Consider the following 25,078-nt stretch of genomic DNA (forward strand, 5'->3'; position numbering starts at 1 on the left):
TTGCCTTTCTATCAGCTCGAACCAGTCTGCCCATTCTCCTCTGACCTCTGGCATCAACAAGGCATTTCCGCCCACAGAACTGCCGCTCACTGGATTTTTTTTCTTTTTCGGACCATTCTCTGTAAACCCTAGAGATGGTTGTGCGTGAAAATCCCAGTAGATCAGCAGTTTCTGAAATACTCAGACCAGCCCTTCTGGCACCAACAACCATGCCACGTTCAAAGGCACTCAAATCACCTTTCTTCCCCATACTGATGCTCGGTTTGAACTGCAGGAGATTGTCTTGACCATGTCTACATGCCTAAATGCACTGAGTTGCCGCCATGTGATTGGCTGATTAGAAATTAAGTGTTAACAAGAAGTTGGACAGGTGTACCTAATAAAGTGGCCGGTGAGTGTATATATATACCCGGGCTTATTCCTGAAACTGCTGGAGAGCGGAATAGGAGGAAAGACCTATGATGTCATCAAAAGCTCCTACACCGAGAACCGCTGCAGCGTGAGTGTGAACGGCAGAAGAACGGCTTATTTCCAGCAGAACCGCGGGGTCAGACAAGGCTGCAGCCTAAGTCCAACACTCTTCAACATTTACATCAACGAGCTGGCTACCGTCCTGGAATCCTCCTCAGCACCAGGTCTCACCCTCCACGACACGCAGGTGAAATTCCTGCTGTATGCAGATGACCTGCTGCTGCTGTCACCAACCGAGAAAGGCCTCCAGGACAACCTGAAAATCCTAGAGAAATTCAGCTCCACCTGGGCTCTACCGGTCAACCTAAAGAAAACCAACACCATGGTGTTCCAGAGGAGAAAGAGAAAATCAGACCAGCACCCATCATTTGTCCTCAACAACTGCGACCTCACAGGAACGGACAAATATACCTACCTGGGCCTAGAGATTCACCGGTCAGGGAGCTTCAAACAAGCCATAGAGACCCTGAAAGACAAGGCCTGCAAAACCTTCTATGCCATCCAAAGGAAACTCTACCATCTGAAGCCACCAGTGAGGGTCTGGCTAAAAATCTTCGACTCCATCATCGCCCCAATCCTCCTGTATGGCAGCGAAGTCTGGGGTCCCCACACCTACCCAGACTGGTCAAGGTGGGATTCCAGTCCAACTGAAATATTCCACCTGGAATTCTGCAAGCACCTTCTCCAAGTCCATCGGAGCACCTCCAACAGTGCTTGTCGGGCCGAGCTGGGCAGATTCCCTCTACACCTAACAGTTCTAAAGAGGGTGCTGTCATTCCGGGCTCACCTGCATATGAGCAATCCAAGCTCCCATCACCATAAAGCCCTGACACATGTAGGTGAAACAGAAAAACCAGAACTCTCGGAACAGCCAAGCCAAACCCAACCGGACCAGAACACCAATCACAACAACCTGACAAAAGCCGGAATCAGGAAGATGGCAGACGAAGGCCAGGAGAGGTATGTCAGTGACTGGAAGAATGATATCAACAACTCACAGAAACTGATCATGTACCGGAGCCTTCAGAGAGACTACAGACTGGCTCCATATCTGGAGAAACTCCCGGACCCCAGAGATCGCAAGATCCTGAGCCGATATAGACTCAGTGCCCACAGTCTGGCCATCGAATGTGGCCGACACAGGCAGAGCTACAAGCCCAGGGAGGAAAGACTGTGCCAACACTGTGATCAGGAGGCCATAGAGGACGAAACCCACTTCTTGCTACACTGCTCCAAATACTCAGCAGTGAGGGACACTCACTTCAGGAGACTCTCCGATCTCTTCCCGGACTTCATCACCATGAAGGAGGAAGAGAAAACATATATCCTGCTGGGAGAAGAAGAGAGAGCAGTGGAGATAGCAGCGCGGTATGTGAGCGAATGTCATAGACTGCGAGAAAGACAGCCATGATGCCATGGACTATAGCCCCCACAATGGATCTGCCCCATCCACCTCCCCTATGCCATGGACTATAGCCCCCACAATGGATCTGCCCCCATCCACCTCCCCTATGCCATGGACTATAGCCCCTACCCTGGATCTGCCCCCAACCACCTCCCTATGCCATGGACTATAGCCCCCACCCTGGATCTGCCCCCATCCACCTCCCCTATGCCATGGACTATAGCCCCCACCCTGGATCTGCCCCCATCCACCTTCCCTACAGCTCCTACCCAACATCCCCACAGTCCCTATTCCTATTGCCTCATACACTTGCTTTGGCAAAACTGATGTGTGTTTGGTCCTGCCAATAAAGCTTATTTGAAATATATATATATATATATATATATATATATATATATATATATATATATATATATATATATATATATATATATATATATATATATATACATATACACACACACACACACATATATATATATACATACATACACACACACACACACACACATATATATACATACACATATATACATACACTAGATAGTGGCCCGATTCTAACGCATCGGGTATTCTAGAATATGCTTGTCCCCGTAGTATATGGACAATGAGGATTCCAGAATTCGCGGCAGACTGTGCCCGTCGCTGATTGGTCGAGGCAACCTTTATGACATCATCGTCGCCATGGCAACCATTATGACATCTACGTCGACACTGTGCCTGGCGGCCTCGACCAATCAGAGACGCGGGATTTCCAGGACAGGACAGACAGACAGACAGAAAAACCCTTCGACAATTATATATATATAGATAAAGTTCAAATCACCCCCCCACCACTTAAATAAAAAAAGAACCTAGACATATCTGGTGTCTATGAACGCGTAATGACCTGCAGAATCATAATGGCAGGTCAGTTTTAGCATTTAGTGAACCTAGTAAAAAAGCCAAGCAAAAAACAACTGTGGGATTGCACTTTTTGCTTGCAATTTCACCAGACTTGGATTTTTTTTCCCATTTTCTATTACACAACATGATAAAACCAATGGTGTCATCAAAAGTACAACTCGTCCCGCAAAAAACAAGCCCTCTCATGGCCATTTGGACCAAAAAAAGAAGAAAAAAAAAGAAAAAAAAAAAAAAGGTATGGCTCTAGGAAGAAGGGGAGCAAAAAATGAAAATGTAAAACCGAAAATACCCCTGGTCGTTAGGGGGTTAAAGTGGCTGTCCACTACAATCTCCGCACTTAAAGAAGCACTCACTATATTATTAAGTAAATGTGTGCCTATGTAGATGTAATGTAGCGCGAGTGTATTCATATACTCACCTACCGCTGCTTTCTCCGGTCTCCATCACCACAATGCGTGTTCTATGCTCTATGTGAGCCAGAAATTGAGTTTACTACGAAAGCCTCATTCTGACGCTTCATAGACTTACATTGTGAAATACATTTCGGGGTCATGCTGCGCTCTGGGTGGCCCGGCCAGTCTGCTGAGCGGTGACGTCCTAGAGAAGAAGAGAACGGCGCTGGACACCGGAGAAAGCAGCGGTAGGCGAGTACATTACATTCATGTATACACATATTTATGAATAAAAAAAAAAAATTGTGAGAATGTTTCATTCCTTCTTGGCTCCATAGAAAACAAAAAACACCTTTACTTGGTCCCGCAGAGGCATGGTTCCTGCAATGTCGGCGTTGCCATTCCTGCTGGGGGACGTGACATTGTTGGCTCATGTGACAGTGACTGCTGATCGGTTTCAGTCTTCACCATGTCATCACAGCAGTCGTCCACTCTGACGGAATATTGAGAAGTGACAGATGAACAATGTCTTGTCACAGATCCTGACAACAATGTCTCCTCAGCTGCCAGGAACAGCATGGCAGGATACCACAACAGTAATGAATCCAACCACGCACTGCCCATGCCATGCAGTTTGGACGGAACTATACCAATATAGGGATGGATCATTATCAGCCGGAACACCGTTGTGCCATGCTACAGAGGACTTCAGCAAGCCAGTAGCATTCTCCCTGTAAGCACTGCCCACAGACGGCGGCACAGCAATCCATACCCATGTGCACAAGCCCTTAATCCCAGTATTACGTAGTCAAAAGAACAGAAAAACTTCCTGAAACTTTCTGTGAAAAGATCAATCTCATACAATAAACTTTTCTTTTAAAGAGGAAAACGGTCGCTGGGAAGCTTTGATTTTGAAATACTCAATGATATATGTAAAGTGTTTATTCTGCGGAAAGTGAATTCTAAGCGCTTAGTTGTGAGCTACTCAGGTGCCACAAGCACTGCACCAATCCCTCTGGTACAGCTTCAAAGGGTTCTCCTACTTTACTCACCTAGTCATTAGGGGATATTAAAACGTAACCTAGATGAACAACAGGGGATCTCAATCAAGCTTTGGAATAGCACTGAAGAACCAGGCAAGTCACATTTTAAAGTAAAGTAACTGTTGCTGAAAGCTAAAGTCTCACTAATATATTGCTTGACACGGCTTTAAGATCTGCAGACACTACTGCCATCGCTTAGGTTAGAAAGTCATGGCCACTGAACATGGATCCATTTTACCACAAATCCTAAAGGATTATTAATGGACCTGATCATTTACACAAACTCCATGAAGGTTACAATATTTTTTACTGCGATAGAGCTGAACCCCTTGAAGACTCGCTCATTTTTGGTGTTTGTGCTTTTGTCTTTTCCTTACCATTTGCAAAGGGCCATAAGTTTTCTTTATCTTTACATCATATGAGGGCATGCTTTTTTTCTACACAAGTTATAATCTTGAATGACACCATTCATTTTAAAGGGAATCTGTCAACCCATTTTTCACCTATAAGCTAAGGCCACCGGCATCAGGGGCTTATCTACAGCATTCTGTAATGCTGTAGATAAGCCCCCGATGTAACCTGAAAGATAAGAAGAACAAGTTAGATTATAGTCACCCAAGGGGCGGTCCGGTCCGATGGGTGTCGTGGTCCGCGTCCAGCGCCGCCTATCTTCTTACGATGACGTCCTCTTCTTTGCTTCCTGTGGCGGCTCCGGTGCAGGCGTACTTTGTCTGTCCTGTTGAGGGCAGAGCAAAGTACTGCAGCGCGCAGGTGCTGGGCCTCTCTGACCTTTCCCGGCACCTGCGCACTACTTTGCTCTGCCCTCAACAGGACAGATAAAGTACGCCTGCGCAGGAGCCGCGACAGGAAGCAAAGAAGAGGACGTCATCGTAAGAAGATAGGAGGCCCCGGACCGCACCGGGACCACCCCTGGGTGAGTATAATCTAACTTGTTTTTCTTATCATAAGCATAAAAAAGTTAAAATCACCCCACTTACCACCCCCCATTAAAAATAAAGAAAAAAAAAAAAACATGGTATCGCCAGGTTCAGAAAACTAATCAAAATATGAAAATAATTACAGTACCTGATTGGTAAAAGTAATTCACGCCACCAAAATTAAGGGTTTTTCTTGGTAGCTGCAATACCACAAAAAATGTAATAAGTGATGATATCTATCCTAAAATGGTATCAATAAAAACTTACGGTAATTTCGCCTCGCAAAAATAAGCCATTATATAGCTCTATCGACCAAAAAATGAAAACGTTACAGGTCACAAAAAATGGTGACAACCCCCAAAATCTTTTGCAGACGTCTGAATTATTTTAACCACTAAAAAGAATAAAAACTGGAAATGTTTGGTATCACCATAATCATAATGATGAGCAGATTCCTATTGTGATGTCATTTTTCCCCAAAATTTAACTGTAAAAACAATAACCAAAACAAGTACAAGTTTTCACAGTATCTCAGTATTTCACTTGGATTTTTTTTCAGTTTCCAATAGACTGTGTGGTAAAATTGTGTAATTCAAAAATACAACTCGTCCCGCAAAAAAACAAGCCCTCATGTCTATGTGGACAGGAAAAAAAAAAGTTACGGCTCTGGGAAGGAGAAAAGATGAAAATGCAAAAATGCAAGTTAGTAATGTTGTGAAGGGGAGTACATATGTTTTGATCACGATTTATTATATTTTTTTCATGATTGTTATAAAAAAATGGCAATTTTGGGGTTTGTTTTTCTTGTACTGGAAATGTAAAGGAAAAAATACATAAATTTTAGATTTTGATAGATCACACTTATGAAAACAGCGATAGGAAAAATGAAAATGTATTTGTTTTTGTTTATTTCAACTGGGAAAAACGGATGATTTGAATTCTAATGTTCTTTAATTATTCTTTTTAATACATCTAAAGGAACTAGAACCTGTGAATATTTGTACTATATACTGTAATAATTCAATATTTCAGTATACAGTTCTAATCACAGTTGAGTTTGAGTCCCCGCGGCTGCATGTCTCGCGGCTGTTCGACAGCAGAACATACACAGGAACTGCCTAACAAACAGGAAATCCCCGCATGTGTTATGCTGTTGAACAGACCAGCGACATGCAGCCGCGGGGACTTGGGAACACTGAAGGCACTCCGTTAGCATATGAGCATGCTCGGATCACGCCTTATCCCAGCACATTCGCTCTTCACTAGTCCTTGTCCCCTCTCTGATGTACCGAAGGAGTGGACCTTGTCTATTGACTACTGGGCACCACACACTTTTTGCTTTGCTTGCCCTTCTTACATGCACAATTCCTTGAGGAACAGTGGCACCCTAGCATGTCACACTAAAAAGGAGTGGTGAGGGGGGGGGGGTGAGAAAATGGAGGCACAAATTGAAAATAAGATTTTAAGGGAATCTGTCAGTAGGTTTTTGCTATGTAATCGGAGAGCATCATGGCATCATTCCAGTGATGTATCTTACTGGATTGCTTGGGGTAGTTTTGATAGAATCCCTGTTTTCTCCACTTTAGATGTAGCAGTGCTATGAATACAGAGCGGTTTATAATCCCAACCACACTTAATTGGTAGTATAACTGTAGGTTATACAGATTAGCTGGACTGCCTCACATGTGACACCTACAATGATAATCTCCTGCTAATAAAACAGTGATTGTATTGACACTACAGCAAGCTGCTGATCAAGGGAAAGTGCTAGAATCAGGCTCTCTGCACCTATATTATGCTGCGCTCAGATTAAATAGCAAAAACTGCTGAACACTTCTCTTTAACTTCTTTTAGACCTAAACCTTGGAGAAGTAATCTATTCTTTGTCTAAAATTGGTGGACAATAAGCCCACAGTATGTGAACCACAAAAAACTCAGTAAAATGAACTCCTGGTAAATGTAGAAGACTAGGAGTCTAATAACTGGCGGTGATCTATGACCAGCCTTCAGAGTATAAATGAAAGTATAATGATATTTTCCCATACATTCTAGTCTGACAACACGGAACATTTGGAGAATACACGAGTGTTGGAGAAGCTACAGCTTGCATACTGGGAAATACTTTTCCCCAAGTGAAATGTAGACTCATTTTCACACCAGCAGAAATTTCATGGTTGATTTACAAAGCTGCTGGAAGGTATTAAACAATGACAAAAAACATTAAAATCATAGGAAAATTCACCAATGACCGAGGACTAAATTAATTCACATTACCCTGCTTACTGTACCAACACTTTAGGGCACTTCTGATTATAAGGCTTCATACACTCCAGGGGGAGATTTATAACTCTTGGCAACTTCATATGTGCAAACTATTAAACACAGACTAATTGCTGAACAGAGGCAGTCAGTGGCCGGCCGCTCGCTCCAGTATGAAGGCAGGCCGCAGACAGAAAGCGCTGCGTGCCTGGTCTGCGGGGAGTTCTACACATCATACAAGACTGCAGTAATTTAGCACCACAGCCAACAGAAGAAAAAGTGATGGGACCACATTCATGTACACATTTCATCTAAAAGCAGAGGTAGAGATTTGATTTTAGAAGTGTACCCCACAACGTTCGGAATCACATAGGCACACCACTACCTAATGCATAAGAATGTGCAGCAAACAGTGTATTACGGCCCGGCACCACTTCATTCCGGCCCCCTCCGCAGCTCATTTGCTTTTAGTTTTGCTTCTATCAAGAGCAGACAGAATAGAGAGAAAGCAGTGAGAGAAAAGAGAAGCCGCTGCACGCAGGTCCGCCAGCTTCTGCCTCCGCTAATTGATGACAAGCGTGAGCGAGAGACGCACACAGAATACAATGCGCACACGTGACAGCTGCTGTAATAGGAGGCAGCGCTGGCATTACAAGAGCTTGCCCTTCAAATACAAAATGCCAAGTATAGGGTTCAATGGAACATAGAATAGATCTACAAAACCTGATCAAAATAAACTGGTTTCTGCTTATTTGTTCCCTTTATTATACAAAAGCAATGCCATCTGCAAATTAAAAGATCTGCGCAGATTCAATTATTTCCAGAGCAGGTAGACAAAACGCTTATTATAACTGATGATCATGAATGAAGAGAACAGGAGATCACGACATTGGGAAAAAAAGAACAGAAAAAGCAGCTTTTGCCCAGATGACAACTTACGGTAAATGGATTTTTCAGCTCACGCCAGTTATGGCGTAACTACTGGATATGTGATATGGCTGCGTTCACACACAGCTGTCAGAAACCCTTTATCTTGCAGGGAAACCACTGCATCACCTGGAAAACCCATAGGTCATTAGGTGAAAAAGAGGTTTCCCTGCAAAAGGAAGTGATTTTTCAGGGCAACAATGGAACGGCTGCAGCGGCACATGGCGGTTGGGGTTTTCAGCAGCAGCATGAGTCAATGATCTTAATTGTGTGCCCTCACCATACTTTTTGTGAAGAACTGGAACTACTTAAAGTCTTTCTGTTAAAGAAAAAATATAAAAAATAATTATAGTTTAACCCCTTCATGACCGAGCCTATTTTGGCCTTAATGACCTTGCCGTTTTTTGCAATTCTGACCAGTGTTTTTTTATGAGGTAATAACTCAGGAACGCTTCAACAGATCCTAGCGATTCTGAGATTGTTTTTTCGTGACATATTGGGCATCATGCTAGTGTTAAATTTAGGTCGATAATTTCTGAGTTTATTTGTGAAAAAAACAGAAATTTGGCGAAAATTTTGAAAATTTTGCAATTTTCACATTTTGAATTTTTATTCTGTTAAACCAGAGAGTTATGTGACACAAAATAGTTAATAAATAACATTTCCCACATGCCTACTTTACATCAGCACAATTTTGAAAACACATTTTTTTTTGCTAGGAAGTTATAAGGGTTAAAATTTTACCAGTGATTTCTCATTTTTACAACAATTTACAAAACCATTTTTTTTAGGGACCACCTCACATTTGAAGTCTTTTTGAGGGTTCTATATGGCTGAAAATACCCAAAAGTGACACCATTCTAAAAACTGCACCCCTCAAGGTGCTCAAAACCACATTCAAGAAGTTTATTAACCCTTCAGGTGTTTCACAGCAGCAGAAGCAACATGGAAGTAAAAAGTGAACATTTAACTTTTTAGTCACAAAAATGATCTTTTAGCAACAATTTTTTTATTTGATGTTGTCCAATTTGTCCTGAGTACGCTGATACCTCATATGTGGGGGTAAACCACTGTTTGGGCGCACGGCAGGGCTCGGAAGGAAAGGAGCGCCATTTGACTTTTTGAATGAAAAATTGGCTCCAATCTTTAGCGGACACCATGTCGCGTTTGGAGAGCCCCCGTGTGCCTAAACATTGGAGCTCCCCCACAAGTGACCCCATTTTGGAAACTAGACCCCCCAAGGAACTTATCTAGAAGCATAGTGAGCACTTTAAACCCCCAGGTGCTTCACAAATTGATCCGTAAAAATGAAAAAGTACTTTTTTTTCACAAAAAAATTATTTTAGCCTCAACTTTTTCATTTTCACATGGGCAACAGGATAAAATGGATCCTAAAATTTGTTGGACAATTTCTCCTGAGTACACCGATACCTCACATGTGGGGGTAAACCACTGTTTGGGCACATGGTAAGGCTCGGAAGGGAAGGAGCGCCATTTGACTTTTTGAATGGAAAATTAGCTCCAATCGTTAGCGGACACCATGTCGTGTTTGGAGAGCCCCTGTGTGCCTAAACATTGGAGCTCCCCTACAAGTGACCCCATTTTGGAAACTAGACCCCCAAGGAACTTATCTAGATGCATAGTGAGCACTTAAAATCCCCAGGTGCTTCACAGAAGTTTATAACGCAGAGCCGTGAAAATAAAAAATAATTTTTCTTTCATCAAAAATATTTTTTTAGCCCAGAATTTTTTAATTTTCCCAAGGGTAACATGAGAAATTTGACCCCAAAAGTTGTTGTCCAGTTTCTCCTGAGTACGCGGATACCCCATATGTGGGGGTAAACCACTGTTTGGGCGCACGTCAGTGCTCGGAAGGGAAGTAGTGACATTTGAAATGCAGACTTTGATGGAATGGTCTGCGGGCGTCATGTTGCATTTGCAGAGCCCCTGATGTGCCTAAACAGTAGAAACACCCCACAAGTGACCCCATTTTGGAAACTAGACCCCCCAAGGAACTTATCTACATGTGTGGTGAGCACTTTTAACCCCCAAGTGTTTCACAGAAGTTTATAACGCAGAGCCGTGAAAATAAAAAATAATTGTTCTTTCCTCAAAAATTATGCTTTAGCAAGTAATTTTTTATTTTTGCAAGGGTAACAGGAAAAATTGGACCCCAATAGTTGTTGCCCAGTTTGTCCTGAGTACACTGGTACCCCATATGTGGGGGTAAACCAGTGTTTGGGCACACGTCGGGGCTTGGAAGGGAGGGAGCACCATTTGACTTTTTGAACGCAAGATTGGCTGGAATCAATGGTGGCGCCATGTTTCGTTTGTAGACCCCTGATGTGCCTAAACAGTGGAAACCCCTCAATTCTAACTTCAACGCTAACCCCAACACACCCCTAACCCTAATCCCAACTGTAGCCATAACCCTAATCACAACCCGAACCCCAACACACCCCTAACCACAACCCTAACCCCAACACAGCCGTAACCCTAATCCCAACCCTAACCACAACTGTAACCCCAACACACCCCTAACCCTATCCGTAACCCTAACCACAAGCCTAATCTTAACCCTATTTCCAACCCTAGCCCTAATTCCAACCCTAACCCTAAGGCTATGTGCCCACGTTGCGGATTCGTGTGAGATTTTTCCGCACGATTTTTGAAAAATCTGCAGGTAAAAGGCACTGCGTTTTACCTGCGGATTTACAGCGGATTTCCAGTGTTTGTTTGTGCGGATTTCACCTGCGGATTCCTATTGAGGAACAGGTGTAAAACGCTGCGGAACTCGCACAAAGAATTGACATGCTGCGGAAAATACAACGCAGCGTTTCCGCATGGAATTTTCCGCACCATGGGCACAGCGGATTTTGTTTTCCATAGGTTTACATGGTACTGTAAACCTCATGGAAAACTGCTACGAATTCGCAGCGGCCAATCCGCTGCGGATCCGCAGCCAAATCCACACTGTGTGCACATGCCCTAACCCTAACCCTACCCCTAACCCTAGTTCTAACCCTAACCCTAGTGGAAAAAGAAAAAAAAATTTTTTCTTTTTTTTATTATTGTCCCTACCTATGGGGGTGATAAAGGGGGGGGGTTATTTATTATTGTTTTATTTTGATCGCTGTGATAGAACCTATCACAGCGATCAAAATGTACTTGTATCGAATCTGCCGGCCGGCCGATTCGGCGGGCGCACTGCGCCCGCCATTTTGAAAGATGGCGGCGCCCATGGAGAAGACGGACGAGCACCGGGAGCCTCGGTAAGTATAAGGGGGGGGGGGAGATCGGGGCACGGGGCGTCGGAGCACGGGGGGTGGCATAGGAGCACGGGGGGAGCGGATAGGAGGACGGGGGAGCGGAGCACAGGACGGAGGGGACTACGGGACAGATCGGTGGCTTGGGGGGGCGATCGGTGGGGTGGGGGGGCTCACATCAGGGTTTCCAGCCATGGCCGATGGTATTGCAGCATCGGCCATGGCTGGATTGTAATTTCACCAGTTTTTTTAGGTGAAATATTACAAATCGCTCTGATTGGCAGTTTCACTTTCAACAGCCAATCAGAGCGATCGTAGCCTCGGGGGGGTGAAGCCACCCCCCCTGGGCTGAAGTACCACTCCCCCTGTCCCTGCAGATCGGGTGAAATTGGAGTTAACCCTTTCACCCGATCTGCAGGGACGCGATCACTCCATGACGCCACATAGGCGTCATGGGTCGGATTGGCACGGGTTTTCGTGGCGTCATGGGTCGGGAAGGGGTTAAAATTGCTGTTTGTAGGGGGGTTTTGTAATTTTTTTTTTTAATGTTTCATATCACAAGCTGCATTTAAAAATAAATTTTGAAACTGCCATGTTAGACTCCTATTCCCTGTTCTTGCAGAAGACTTTTCAGACGTCTCATTATCATCACAGACAGAACAACAATGACAAGCATTCACAATAAATCATGTCACAACGTCCCCCCTCTCCTTTCACAATGACCTTTACACGTGCAAATTGGATCCTTTAATGCAAATGGTAGGGTCAAAGTGTATATGTAAACAATATACATATTTTGTGTGTATATACACTTTGACCCTATCCTTTGCAATAAAAAAATCTAATTTGCATGTGTATAGGTCATTGTGAATGGGGAGGGGACGCTATGACATGATTTATTGTGAATGCTGGTCATAGCCATCCTGTCCGATGATAATACATACAAATACACATTTTCTTTGCATCATTTCTTATTTGTATCCAAGAAAAAAAATATATATAAAATTGACATGAGCACTTGTTTTGATTTAATTTTTAATGGGGCAAAAAGGGGGTGATTCAAACATGGTGTTTTACATGTATTTGAAATAAATAAATAAATCACTTTTTACTGTATTTCATAGTCCCCTTAGGGAACTTCAAGCTGAGATCGTCTGATCTTATAGGCCCCTCAAAGTAACTTAAAAATGTAATTTGGTCCCAAAAAATGGTTTTGTAAATTGTTATAAAAATGAGAAATAGCTGGCTACCTTTTAACTTTTAATTTACTAAGAAAAAAAATGATGTTTCAAAAATTGTGCTGATGTAAATTAGACATGTGAGAAGTGTTATTTATCAGTTTCAGTAACAACGCTGATTTAAGGGAATACAAATAAAAGGCTTGAAAATTGCCATATTTTCAAAATTTGCATATTTTTCCACAAAAACGCAAGTCACATCGAACAAATTTTACCATTATCATGAAGTATATTATGTCACGAAAAAAAACAATCTCAGAATCAGTGGGATCCATTTAAGCGTTCCTGAGTTACTACCTCAAAGTGACACTGGTCAGAATTGTAAAATTCCAGTCTTGGAGGAAGGCTGCACTAAAAAGTGGCCAAAACTTCACAAAAAAAAAAAAAAAGAAAAACCGGCACTAGAACTCACATACCTCCACGCAAGCATAGGATTCAGCTTGCGGCAGGGTGGATAAAAATCAATGTTTTTTAAAAAAAATCAAAAAAATCGGATTTTTTTGATTTAAATCGGATTTTTTTGATTTAAATCGGATTTTTTTCAATAAACTGCTTTTTGAGGAAAATATTTTACCATCCAAAGGTTCTTCCATCATGAGATAAAGCTGAGTTGTTTAACTCAGTAGAATAAAGGCTGTATATGTGTAACATTCACAATGCCATGCTCTTCCAGAGGTTTCTGTAGGATGCTGACTATCCAACAAGTTTGGGCATGTCAACTGAATGGAAAAAGAAACTAAACCAAAAGTGAAACCAAGCTAGAAGTGTGGAATTAAAGGGGCAGTATGAACAAAATGTGGAGGCTATTAATAGCTTATACAATTAAGACATGCTGCTTTTAAACACCTACCTATTGCCATATAGTAAAACAAAAAAGATTTTTACTTACTTTGGGGTCCCCCCCTCACCCTGGCGTTAGATCGTTGCCCCTAGTTTCGTCCGTGTAACTATGGGCACACATGCGCACTGCTCTCACTTCTCATTTTAATCGTGATTTATATTAAAAAAAACCTTTTGATTTAAATCAGTGATTTAAATCATGATTAAAATCATGATTTAAATCGATCCGATTTAAATAGAAAAAAATCTTTTGATTTAAATCGTGATTTAAATCATGATTTAAATCGGCGTGATTTAAATCAATCCACCCTGGCTTGCGGACAGATTGCTTCTTGCACCGAAGACTCATAGATGCATGTGAACACCCCAGCAGATGAGCTCATTCAGATATGCAGGGCAGAAGATGAAGGGTGGCTCTCCGTGGACACTGATCGGTGAAAAAAACCTTCTTTATTAGTTGAAAAAAAAAAGTCATGAAGGCGGGGTAGAGCGGGTGACCGTGCAGACTACGGCCGTTTCGTGTATGCACTACGCTTCTGTGATGAGGGAGCAGCCGCCATCTTGGATACGGGCATACTAACAGATTGGCGTGACTCCATTTTGTCCCCTATCAATCCACCTGGTCACACATCTGCAGGGATGAGCGCTCCTGGCCCCCACCTTTTCTCATGAATAACCCCTTCATGACCTTGGGATTTTCCGTTTTTCCGTGTTCGTTTTTCACTCCCCTCCTTCCCAAAGCCATAACTTTTTTATTTTTCCGTCAATTTGGCCATGTGAGGGCTTATTTTTTACTTTATTTTTTTACTAACCTGCCATTATGATTCTCCAGGTCACTACGAGTTCATAGACACCTAACGTGACTAGGTTATTTTTTACCTAAGCGGTGAAAAAAAATTCCAAACTTTGGTAAAAAAAAATAAAAAAATAAAAAACTGCGCCATTTTCCGATACTCGTAGCGTCTCCATTTTTCATGATCTGGGGTCGGTTGAGGGCTTATTTTTCTGCATGCCGAGCTGACATTTTTAATGATAGCATTTTGGTGCAGATACGTTCTTTTGATCGCCCGTTATTGCATTTTAATGCAATGTCGCGGCGACCAAAAAAACGCAACTCCGGCGTTTCAAATTTTTTTCTCGCTACGCCATTTAGCGATCAGGTTAATGCTTTTTTTTTTATTGATAGATCGGGCGATTCTGAACGCGGCGATACCAAATATGTGTAGGTTTGAATTTTTTTTATTGATTTATTTTGATTGGGGCGAAAGGGGGGTGATTTGAACTTTTATATTTTTTTTTTCACATTTTTTTTTTTACTTTTTTTTTTTTTTTTACTTTTGCCATGCTTCAATAGCCTCCATGGGAGGCTAGAAGCAGGCACAGCGCGATCGCCTCTGCTACATAGCAGCGATCTGATGTTCGCTGCTATGTAGCAGAAAATCAGGTGTGCTGTGAGCGCCGACCACAGGGTGGCGCTCACAGCTGCCGGGGATCAGTAACCATAGAGGTCTCACGGACCTCTATGGTTACTATTCTGAAGCATCGCCGACCTCCGATCATGTGACGGGGGTCGGCGATGCGATCATTTCCGGCCGGATGCGGTAGTTAAATGCCGCTGTCTGCGTTTGACAGCGGCATTTAACTAGTTAATAGGCGCGGGCAGATCGCGATTCTGCCCGCGCCTATTACGGGCACATGTCAGCTGTTCAAAACAGCTGACATGTCCCGGCTTTGATGCGGGCTCACCGCCGGAGCCCACATCAAAGCGGGGCTTCTGACCTCGGATGTACTATCCCGTCCGAGGTCAGAAAGGGGATAAAGTTCCTTTTAGTATGGTAATGGACTGAGCTCAGTGTAGCAGGCAGAAGGTACTTCAAAGCTCAATGAGGAAGCCACACCAGCAGGGGACAAAGAGGCACCTGGGGGCTCAATTAAAGCACGCATGTCAAGTGGCCACAGGATACACGTCTACTGTGGCCTTCCAGTCAAACCATCTCCAACATGGAATCATGAATTACGGACGCATCATCCGAGGTACCGGCTCATAAAAAATATCCCCCTTGCCCTAAATAAATTGTGCATCTGACAGTGCAACTCCCGGGTCCGTGGGAGTTCTGAAACCTGAGATATAGAGATCAGCCTCCGACAGCGACCGAATGGGTCCAGGTTTGATCCCTATACGACTGGCAGAACAAACCTCATGCGCTGGTACCACCCGTGTATTGATCCGATCACCCTGAGAGCAGTTATCTCATTTATTAGATATTGGAATAAATCTTGCAGGAATGCTGAGGGGTGGAGATTGCTAGCCTACCCAGTTACAGGGGGGAGGGACACGGAAGGTTTAAGAGCTGAGGAGAGTGACACACACAGAAGAAGACGACTAACTGAGGAACTACGAAAGAGGGCAGGCCAGTCAGAGGGGGGCAAGCACACGCTTTCTGGGGGCTGCCCGGCAACTAAGCTGTCTACCTGTGGAGCGCAGAGCCCCCCCGGCTTGCACAAGTGACGTTCAACCTGGTAAATTGACCTCCAGCTTTATACCTCTAAGCCTTGTATTATTATTGTTATATTTTACTCTGACTATCTCTTGATAGATTTTAACTGTATATTTCTTGTAATTACCTAGTGCGCCCTTAAGGCAATTAAATCTTAAATTAATTTTGGGCTGATCCTTTTACTCTGATTGTGAATCTTAGAATACCCAGTGTGGGTAACGGGGCAGTCTCCCCGGCGGCCATTTGCTCTAGGTGCAGTTCCCTTATTGACCTGAGAGACAAAGGGGGCGCCGGAGAGCTGTGCCTGTGTAGTGACGTCAAGGATTGGGGACGTGGGAGGAACTGGGTGTCCTTCACAGCTTCAATAAGCCCAGGTAAATAATAAAGAAGTTTTTTTTCACCGATCAGTGTGCCTTCATCTTCTATCCTGCATATCTGAAAACTTCACAAAGAATGACCTTGATTACCTAAATATTAGCTAATGCCAAACATGTTCCACTTGTTAAATTAAAGACAGTGTTCAAACCCTTTAAACACAGACTAAAATATATTGGATATCATACATTTAACTTTGGACCAAACATATGCAAAAGTGGACTAAATGGAAACCATTAAAGACGTGCGTTCAAACTCACCACATTGAAATCTAGATTCTTCTCCACCCATTCTTTACCATCCTTGAACTCATCCATCATTCCCATTATGAACAAAGTATCAAGAGAATCCACAATTGTTGCTCCTTGGATGTTACCTGAAAAAATTATACATTTTATAAATCAGGGGGAAAAAGGCACATTAAACAAATTTTTAAGATATTTCACAATATTTCCTTCATCTAAAGTGATGATACAATAATACAATTCAGTAGCACCATCACTGTCACAGGATGGGGCAGGCTTTTGGAAGTTGTCAAGGTTTTTTTTTTTTTTTATTTTATTTTATTGTGTTTTCAGTTTCTTTTATTTGTATCTTTTTTTCCTGTCTAATATACATAAATATGTACATACACATACATGTGACGACACAGCGTTTAATCTTAATTATGGCAGACGTATTTTCCAGTAAGTCTGGAGACCTAAGCCACTGTTAATAAAAGCCTGAAAGTTGACTAAAATTGATGCCTGTTGAATTGTTTAAAGGGAACATGTCACCCCCAAAATCAAAGGTGAGCTAAGGCCACCAGCATCAGGGGCTTATCTACAGCATTCTGTAATGCTGTAGATAAGCCCCCGATGTATCCTGAAAGAGGAGAAAAAGAGGTTAGATTATACTCACCAAGGGGCGGTCGCGGCCCGGTCCGGGGCCTCCCATCTTCTTACGATGACGTCCTCTTCTTGTATTCACGCTGCGGCGTACTTTGTCCTGTTGAGGACAGAGTAAAGTAATGCAGTGCGCAAGCGCCGGGCCTCTCTCACCTCCACAGGGCAGACAAAGTACACCTGCGCCGGAGCGTGAATACAAGAAGAGGAAGTCATCGCAAGAAAATGGGAGGCCCCGGGCCAGACTGCGACGCCCATTGGACCAGAACCGTACCGGGACTGCCCCAGGGTGAGTATAATATAACCTCTTTTTCTCATCTTTCAGGATACATCAGGGGCTTATCTACAGCATTACAGAATGCTGTAGATAAGCCCTTGATGCTGGTGGGCTTAGCTAACCTTCGATTTTGGGGGTGACAGGTTCCTTTTAATGGCTGCTGTTTACCTATTATATCAGCTCCTACAGTTCATTGTTGCGCTATCCTTGGGGGACAAATTGAACAATCAATGTTTGGTAATATGTTGGTTATCCATTGTTTCAGTCTATGCAGCTTGTGGTCCTGCAACATTAAAAGACAAAACGATGAATCTATGAACAACAAGAAATGAGCTCCTGCCACCGTCCCTCAATGCTGCAGAAAAATGCTTGAATAAAGCTATGAACTATAAAAGGGGGATCTGCCTTAATTTCCAGTGAGACTCTCAGGACTCTGAACATTTTTTATTACCTTTTTGTGCATTACTGCCCTTTTCCAAGATGGCGCCTTTGGTCTAATGTGCACTGTGTCTTCCTGCTATAAAACTCCACCCCAGCCTTCAGTCTGTGCTAGAGTACTCTGCCTTGCATCCAGCTCCGGACCTCTGGTGACTCCCTGGCTATATACCTGCTCCTGTGAACCTGTGTGGTCATCCTGCTACTCTGCTCTGAGTTCCTGCTGCATACACCAGCTCCAGTAATCCTCCATCTGCTGCTCGTGTTTGCTTTCATCTGCATTTGCTGGACATGTAAGCTGTTTCTGCTCTGCAAGAACCCGAGACTATTATCCAGACCTCCCTGGTTGAGCCAAGATATTATTTGAACTGCCTTATAAGCATATATATCTGTGTTTTGGACTAAGCTAGGACTTATTCGTGTCAAGTATCCTCAAGAATAATTGTGCTTCATAGACTTTGTGTGATTGCATTTTCCTCTGAAGTTTCCTATAGACTGCTGAGCTGCATTTGATATTTGCACCAAGTGTTGTGGACTTGAGTTTCTCTCTGCACCTGTTTGAATCACCGTGTGATAATATAGACTTTACCACTTATAAACCTGTGTCCTGTAGTTATCTTGTTCCACGCAAAGAGTCTCCTGAGTTATCCCCTATAATTATTACAGGATACTCAAGTCTAAAAGAAAAAAAAAGGAGACTGCTGGAACAATGACTGCAGAAAGCAGACTAGAGCAGGTGTTTTCCATAATTAGATCACTGCAGAAAGATGTGGAAGGTCTACAAAAGAAGTTTGGAAGCTATGAACTCAATCAACAAGTGTTTGGACAGAATTTGCAGGACTTAAGCACCCGCGTGGCAGCCCACGTTTGGAAGCTATGAACTCAATCAACAAGTGTTTGGACAGAATTTGCAGGACTTAAGCACCCGCGTGGCAGCCCAAGAAAACAAACTTGCTGGCATACAGTCCCTGTATGGACGGACTTTTCAGGACATAAGCACACAAATAGCTGCGCAAGCGACTTTTCCCTCTGGGCAACCACCACCAGCTAGCCCACCTAAGTTGCCCCCATTCAGATTTAATGGTGATCACGACAAATTTCGTGGCTTTGTGAATCAATGTATGCTATATTTTGATGTGCATGCTGACCATTTTCCTAATGACAGATCCAAAGTATTGTGTGTAATAATGCTGCTGACTGCACGAGCGCTCGCCTGGGCGAATCCGATGATGGAGTCTCGTGATCCATGGTTAAATAACTTGGATGATTTCTTGGTTGCTATGGCATTAATGTTTGATGATCCTAATTGCCGTGCAACCGCTGAATCTGCTTTATTGTCTTTACGCCAGGCAAAACGTTCTGTTATTGAGTATGCTACTGAATTCAGGAGATTAGCGGTAGATACCAATTGGGACAGTTATGCACAATTGCCTATTTTTAAAAGGGGTCTGTCTAGTATTGTAAAAGATGAACTAGCTTGCTCTGAGTCACCACAAGAGCTAGAGACATTTATACAGCATTGTGTGTGCATTGACATTCGCCTTACTGAGCGTAGGCAGGAGAAGTTTGCTGCATATAACCGTATTTCTAACTTTTCCCTTCCTTCCAAAGAGCCTGCAGGTAGAGGTGCCCATGCAAATTGATTCCGTTCAGAGGCGCGAGATCAATGAGCGCCGGGAGCATCGCCTTCGTGAAAGTCTATGTTTCTACTGCAGCCAGTCTGACCACTTCTTGATCAATTGTCCTAAGTGTCCTAGACGGCCTAACAAGGTGCTAGCAGCAGTAGGGGAGTATGACAACTGTGATGATGCATCTGATATCTCTAAATGTAGCCTGCCTTTAAACGCTGTATTCCATTCACTTTCTATGACTTCACCCCCCCCAAGGAGCTTAAGGAAAAGAACTCTCACTGTTCTCTCCCTATTAAGATCCTGTGTTCAGGACAGTGGATTTCCAGTGCAGCTATGATTGACTCTGGTGCAGGTGGCAATTTCATGGATATCGCATTTGCCAAGGAACATGGTATTGAAATTCAGCAAAGAGCCTCTCCAATTACCATGGAAACAGTGGATGGGTCACCTTTAATCTCTGGGCCTGTGGATCAGGAGACCGTACCCCTTGAAATTTTGTTGGAGCCTAATCATCAGAAGCAACTTTCTTCCTTGCTAATTTCTTCTCCTCATTTTCCTGTGATTTTACGCATTCCTTGGTTGCGTTCTCAGAACCCAATTATCAACTGGGAGACCAAGGAGATTATCTTTCCAACAAGGAGCAACTCAGCTTTAACAGAAGCTGTCCCTGAGTCCACAGCTACAGAACCACATGTACAGATATTTTCTCTACCTCCAGCATATAAAGAGTTCTCTGACATCTGTAACAAGAAGAATGCAGATCAGCTTCCTCCACACAGGCATTATGACTGTCCAAATGAGTTGCTTCCTGGGGCAGCTATTCCATTTGGTAACGTATACCCTTTGGCGGCACCTGAGCTTCAAGCCTTAAAGGAGTATATTGATGAAAATCTGGCCAAAGGCTTCATACGTCCTTCTTCCTCACCAGCAGGGGCACCTATGCCTCTGTACAAATCCCTAGTTAGACCGCACATGGAGTACTGTGTCCAGTTTTGGGCACCGGTGCTCAAGAAGGATATAATGGAACTAGAGAGAGTACAAAGGAGGGCAACAAAATTAATAAAGGGGATGGGAGAACTACAATACCCAGATAGATTAGCGAAATTAGGATTATTTAGTCTAGAAAAAAGACGACTGAGGGGCGATCTAATAACCATGTATAAGTATATAAGGGGACAATACAAATATCTCGCTGAGGATCTGTTTATACCAAGGAAGGTGACGGGCACAAGGGGGCATTCTTTGCGTCTGGAGGAGAGAAGGTTTTTCCACCAACATAGAAGAGGATTCTTTACTGTTAGGGCAGTTAGAATCTGGAATTGCTTGCCTGAGGAGGTGGTGATGGCGAACTCAGTCGAGGGGTTCAAGAGAGGCCTGGATGTCTTCCTGGAGCAGAACAATATTTTATCATACAATTATTAGGTTCTGTAGAAGGACGTAGATCTGGGGATTTATTATGATGGAATATAGGCTGAACTGGATGGACAAATGTCTTTTTTCGGCCTTACTAACTATGTAACTATATGTAACTATCTTTTTTGTAAAGAAGAAGGATGGGACCCTGAGACCCTGTGTTGACTATCGGAAACTCAATAAGGTAACCGTACGAAACAGTTACCCTTTGCCTCTGATTCCCGAATGACTTGGAAAGAGTCCGCCATGCTAAGGTGTTCTCTAAACTGGACCTTCGTGGGGCTTATAATTTGGTGCGTATTCATACAGGGGATGAGTGGAAGACAGCATTCAGATGCCGGTATGGACACTTTGAATATTTAGGGATGCCCTTCGGGCTTTGTAACGCCCCTGCAACGTTTCAACACCTTGCTAATGACATTTTCAGAGATTTGTTGGACCAGTTTGTAGTGATCTATTTGGACGATATATTAATCTTTTCTGACTCTCTACAGGAACATGAAGAACATGTCAAAACTGTTTTAAGACGTCTGAAAGAGAACCATCTGTATATTAAGCCGGAGAAATGCGAGTTCCATTGTTCTGAGATACAGTTCTTAGGTTATATCATCTCTCCCCAGGGGCTGAACATGGAATCTGGTAAGATTCAGGCTATCCTTGACTGGCCGGTACCCAAGAACGTTAAGGAGGTCCAACATTTTATTGGTTTTGCAAATTTCTACAGACGCTTCATTCGAAATTTTTCTGATATTGTCCGTCCCATTACTTCCTTAACAAAGAAGGACTTTTCCTTCTTTGTCAAGGAAGTAATGGGACGGACAATATCAGAAAAATTTTGAATGAAGCGTCTGTAGAAATTTTTGATGTGGTCATCACAGGCTCAAGAAGCTTTTGATCGGCTTAAGATCTGTTTCACATCAGCACCGCTGTTGATACACCCAGATCCAACACTTTCTTTCATTGTGGAGGTGGACGCTTCTGATAATGCTTTGGGGGCTATTCTGGCATGTGGTTCAGAGATCGACGTATCTACGTCCCTGAGGTCGTCCGTCTGCAGATCCTCAAGTTGGTACATGACTCCAAGTTGGCTAGTCACAGGGGGGTACAGAAGACACAAGAGTTCCTGAGCTGATTCTTCTGGTGGCCAACTTGCCTGAAGGATACCAAGGACTATGTTCTCTCTTGCGAGGTATGTGCTCGTTACAAGACTCCTCATGTGGCACCTACGGGTCTTCTACAACCATTACCTGTTCCGTCCCGCCCTTGGGGGTCTACATCAATGGACTTTATTGTGGAGCTGCCTACATCGGGGGCATGAATACAATCATGGTGGTAGTCGATCGCCTGACTAAAGCTACTCATTTTGTTCCGTGCACCAGCCTCCCCTCAGCTAAAGATACAGTGAACTTGGTTATACAGAATGTCTTTTGGTTGCATGGGGTTCCGGATGAGATCATCTCTGACCGTGGAGTGCAGTTCACTTCAAGATTCTGGAAGGGGTTTTGCTCTGCACTCAATAATATTAAGGTCTGTCTCTCTTCCGCTTACCATCCCCAGACAAATGGTCAGACTGAGCGTACCAACCAGACGCTGGAACAATATCTAAAGATGCTATGTCAGCCATCTCCAGGATGATTGGTTGGAGTTGCTGCCGTTAGCCGAATTTTCATAACACAATTCTCAGAGCGCCTCCACTAAATTTACACCTTTCTTTGCCAATCTGGGTTATCATCCGTGTATCTTACCTAGGTCTCCATGTAATTTTCCGGTTCCGGCAGTGGAGGAAAGACTGACTGCGATGAGGCAAAATCTGGAGGTTCTGAAGGAATCCCTGACCACAACTGAAGAACGTTATAACAGATCGGCTGATAGATTCCGTAAACCTGCACCCATGTTCAAGGTAGGAGATTCCGTGTGGTTAGCCACTAAGAATCTGAATTTGAATGTTCCTTCACAAAAACTTGGACAGAAATTCATTGACCCTTTGAAGATCAACGGTATTGTGAGCTCTGTGGCCTGCCGGCTGAAGCTGCCTAGGACTATGAAGGTACACCCAGTTTTTCATGCATCTTTACTAAAGCCTGTATCTCCTAATACCTTCCAGGGACGTGTTGTGCCACCTCCGCAGCCTGTGGTGATTGATGGGCAAGAACAATTTGTGGTGGAGGAAATTATTGATTCCAGGATTCGCAGGAATCGGCTCCAATATCTGATAAGATGGCAGGGATATCCCCCTGAGGAAGACTCTTGGGAACCTGTGGAAAACATCAATGCCCAACAGAAGATTTCTCGTTTTCATCAGAGATTCCCTGAGAAACCAGGTCCAGGATCGTCCTGAGGCCGCTTCTAAGGAGGGAGTAATGTCAGGACTCTGAAAATTTTTTATTACCTTTTTGTGCATTACTGCCCTTTTCCAAGATGGCGTCTTTGGTCTCCTGTGCACTGTGTCTTCCTGCTATAAAACTCCACCCCAGCCTTCAGTCTGTGCTAGAGTACTCTGCCTTGCATCCAGCTCCTGACCTCTGGTGACTCCCTGGCTATATACCTGCTCCTGTGAACCTGTGGGGTTATCCTGCTACTCTGCTCTGAGTTCCTGCTGCATACACCAGTTCCAGTAATCCTCCATCTGCTGCTCGTGTTTGCTTCCATCTGCATTTGCTGGACATGTAAGCTGTTTCTGCTCTGCAAGAACCTGAGACTATTACCCAGACCTCCCTGGTTGAGCGAATATATTATTTGAACTGCCTTATAAGCATATCTATCTGTGCTTTGGACTAAGCAAGGACTTATTTGTGTCAAGTATCCTCAAGAATAATTGTGCTTCATAGACTTTCTGAGGGATTGCATTTTCCTCCAAAGTTTCCTATAGACTGCTGAGCTGCATTTGATATTTGCACCAAGTGTTGTGGACTTGAGTTTCTCTCTGCACCTGTTTGAATCACCGTGTGATAATATAGACTTTACCACTTATCAAACTGTGTCCTGTAGTTATCTTGTTCCATGCAAAGAGTCTCCTGAGTTATCCCCTATAATTATTACAGAGACTTAAACAACAGCCAAAGGAATACAGATTTGATCCACTGATCATCACTGAGCACATGGTGACATTTGGAGCACCCAGGTTGGGACAATGACATCAACTGGCCACATACCTCAATAAACTGTCAACTTCCCAAGTTTGCCACTACTTCCTCTATGTGGGTGCCCACCAAAAGCAGGGTGGTAGTTGGTTCTTGAAGCCCTGAAGTCACAGCTGCCCAAATCCCGATGAGCCAGCGGAAGTGAGAGTCTCTAATTTGCAAATCTTGTGTATTTGAGGGAAATGCAATATAGGTTATTACAGATTCGTGTCTGTTGGAGGTTCAATAAAGTATTGCCACAGTTTTACCCTCACCCTGTGTTGTCTGAGTACTAGTCTGCCCATGGGAAAGCAGAGTGGACGTTCAGCAGGATGAGCCCTGGTCCATGCAGTCTTTCTAAAGACAGCCAGGCCAGCAGAGCACCCACTGACAACCGTGCCTCCACAACACAAACTCTCGTCATAGATCCTACAGACCAAGCAGACCAAGGAGGTGGGACAATCAGATGTACTCAGGGTACATACAGTGGCTTGCGAAATTATTTACAACCCTTGGCATTTTCCATGTTTTGCTACCTCACAATCTGGAATTTCAGTTTGAGGGTTTGCATCAGTTCATATACAGAAAATGCCTACAAATGTGAACATTTGGTTTCCTTTTTTGTGAAGCAAATAAAAATAGCACAAAATAACTGAAAACTTCAGTGTGCATGACTATTCACCACCGTAAAGTCAGTACTTTTTAGAGCCTCCTTTTGCGTCAATTACAGCTGCAAGTAGATTTGGATAAGACTGAGCTTT

General features: G+C 43.5%; 1 protein-coding gene across 1 annotated transcript in view; it reads right to left on the reverse strand.

Moving 5' to 3' along the window:
* The window catches only part of MAN1A1 (mannosidase alpha class 1A member 1), a 248,095-nt gene that overhangs the window by 121,857 nt on the left and 101,160 nt on the right, over window positions 1-25,078 (reverse strand). The window contains exon 3 of the mRNA XM_077289550.1: window positions 16,819-16,934. Coding sequence (XP_077145665.1) covers window positions 16,819-16,934 — 116 coding nt within the window. The remainder of the gene's footprint in view (window positions 1-16,818; window positions 16,935-25,078) is intronic.

This window comes from Ranitomeya variabilis, chromosome 2 (genome assembly GCF_051348905.1).
Source record: "Ranitomeya variabilis isolate aRanVar5 chromosome 2, aRanVar5.hap1, whole genome shotgun sequence".
Lineage (NCBI taxonomy): Eukaryota > Metazoa > Chordata > Amphibia > Anura > Dendrobatidae > Ranitomeya > Ranitomeya variabilis.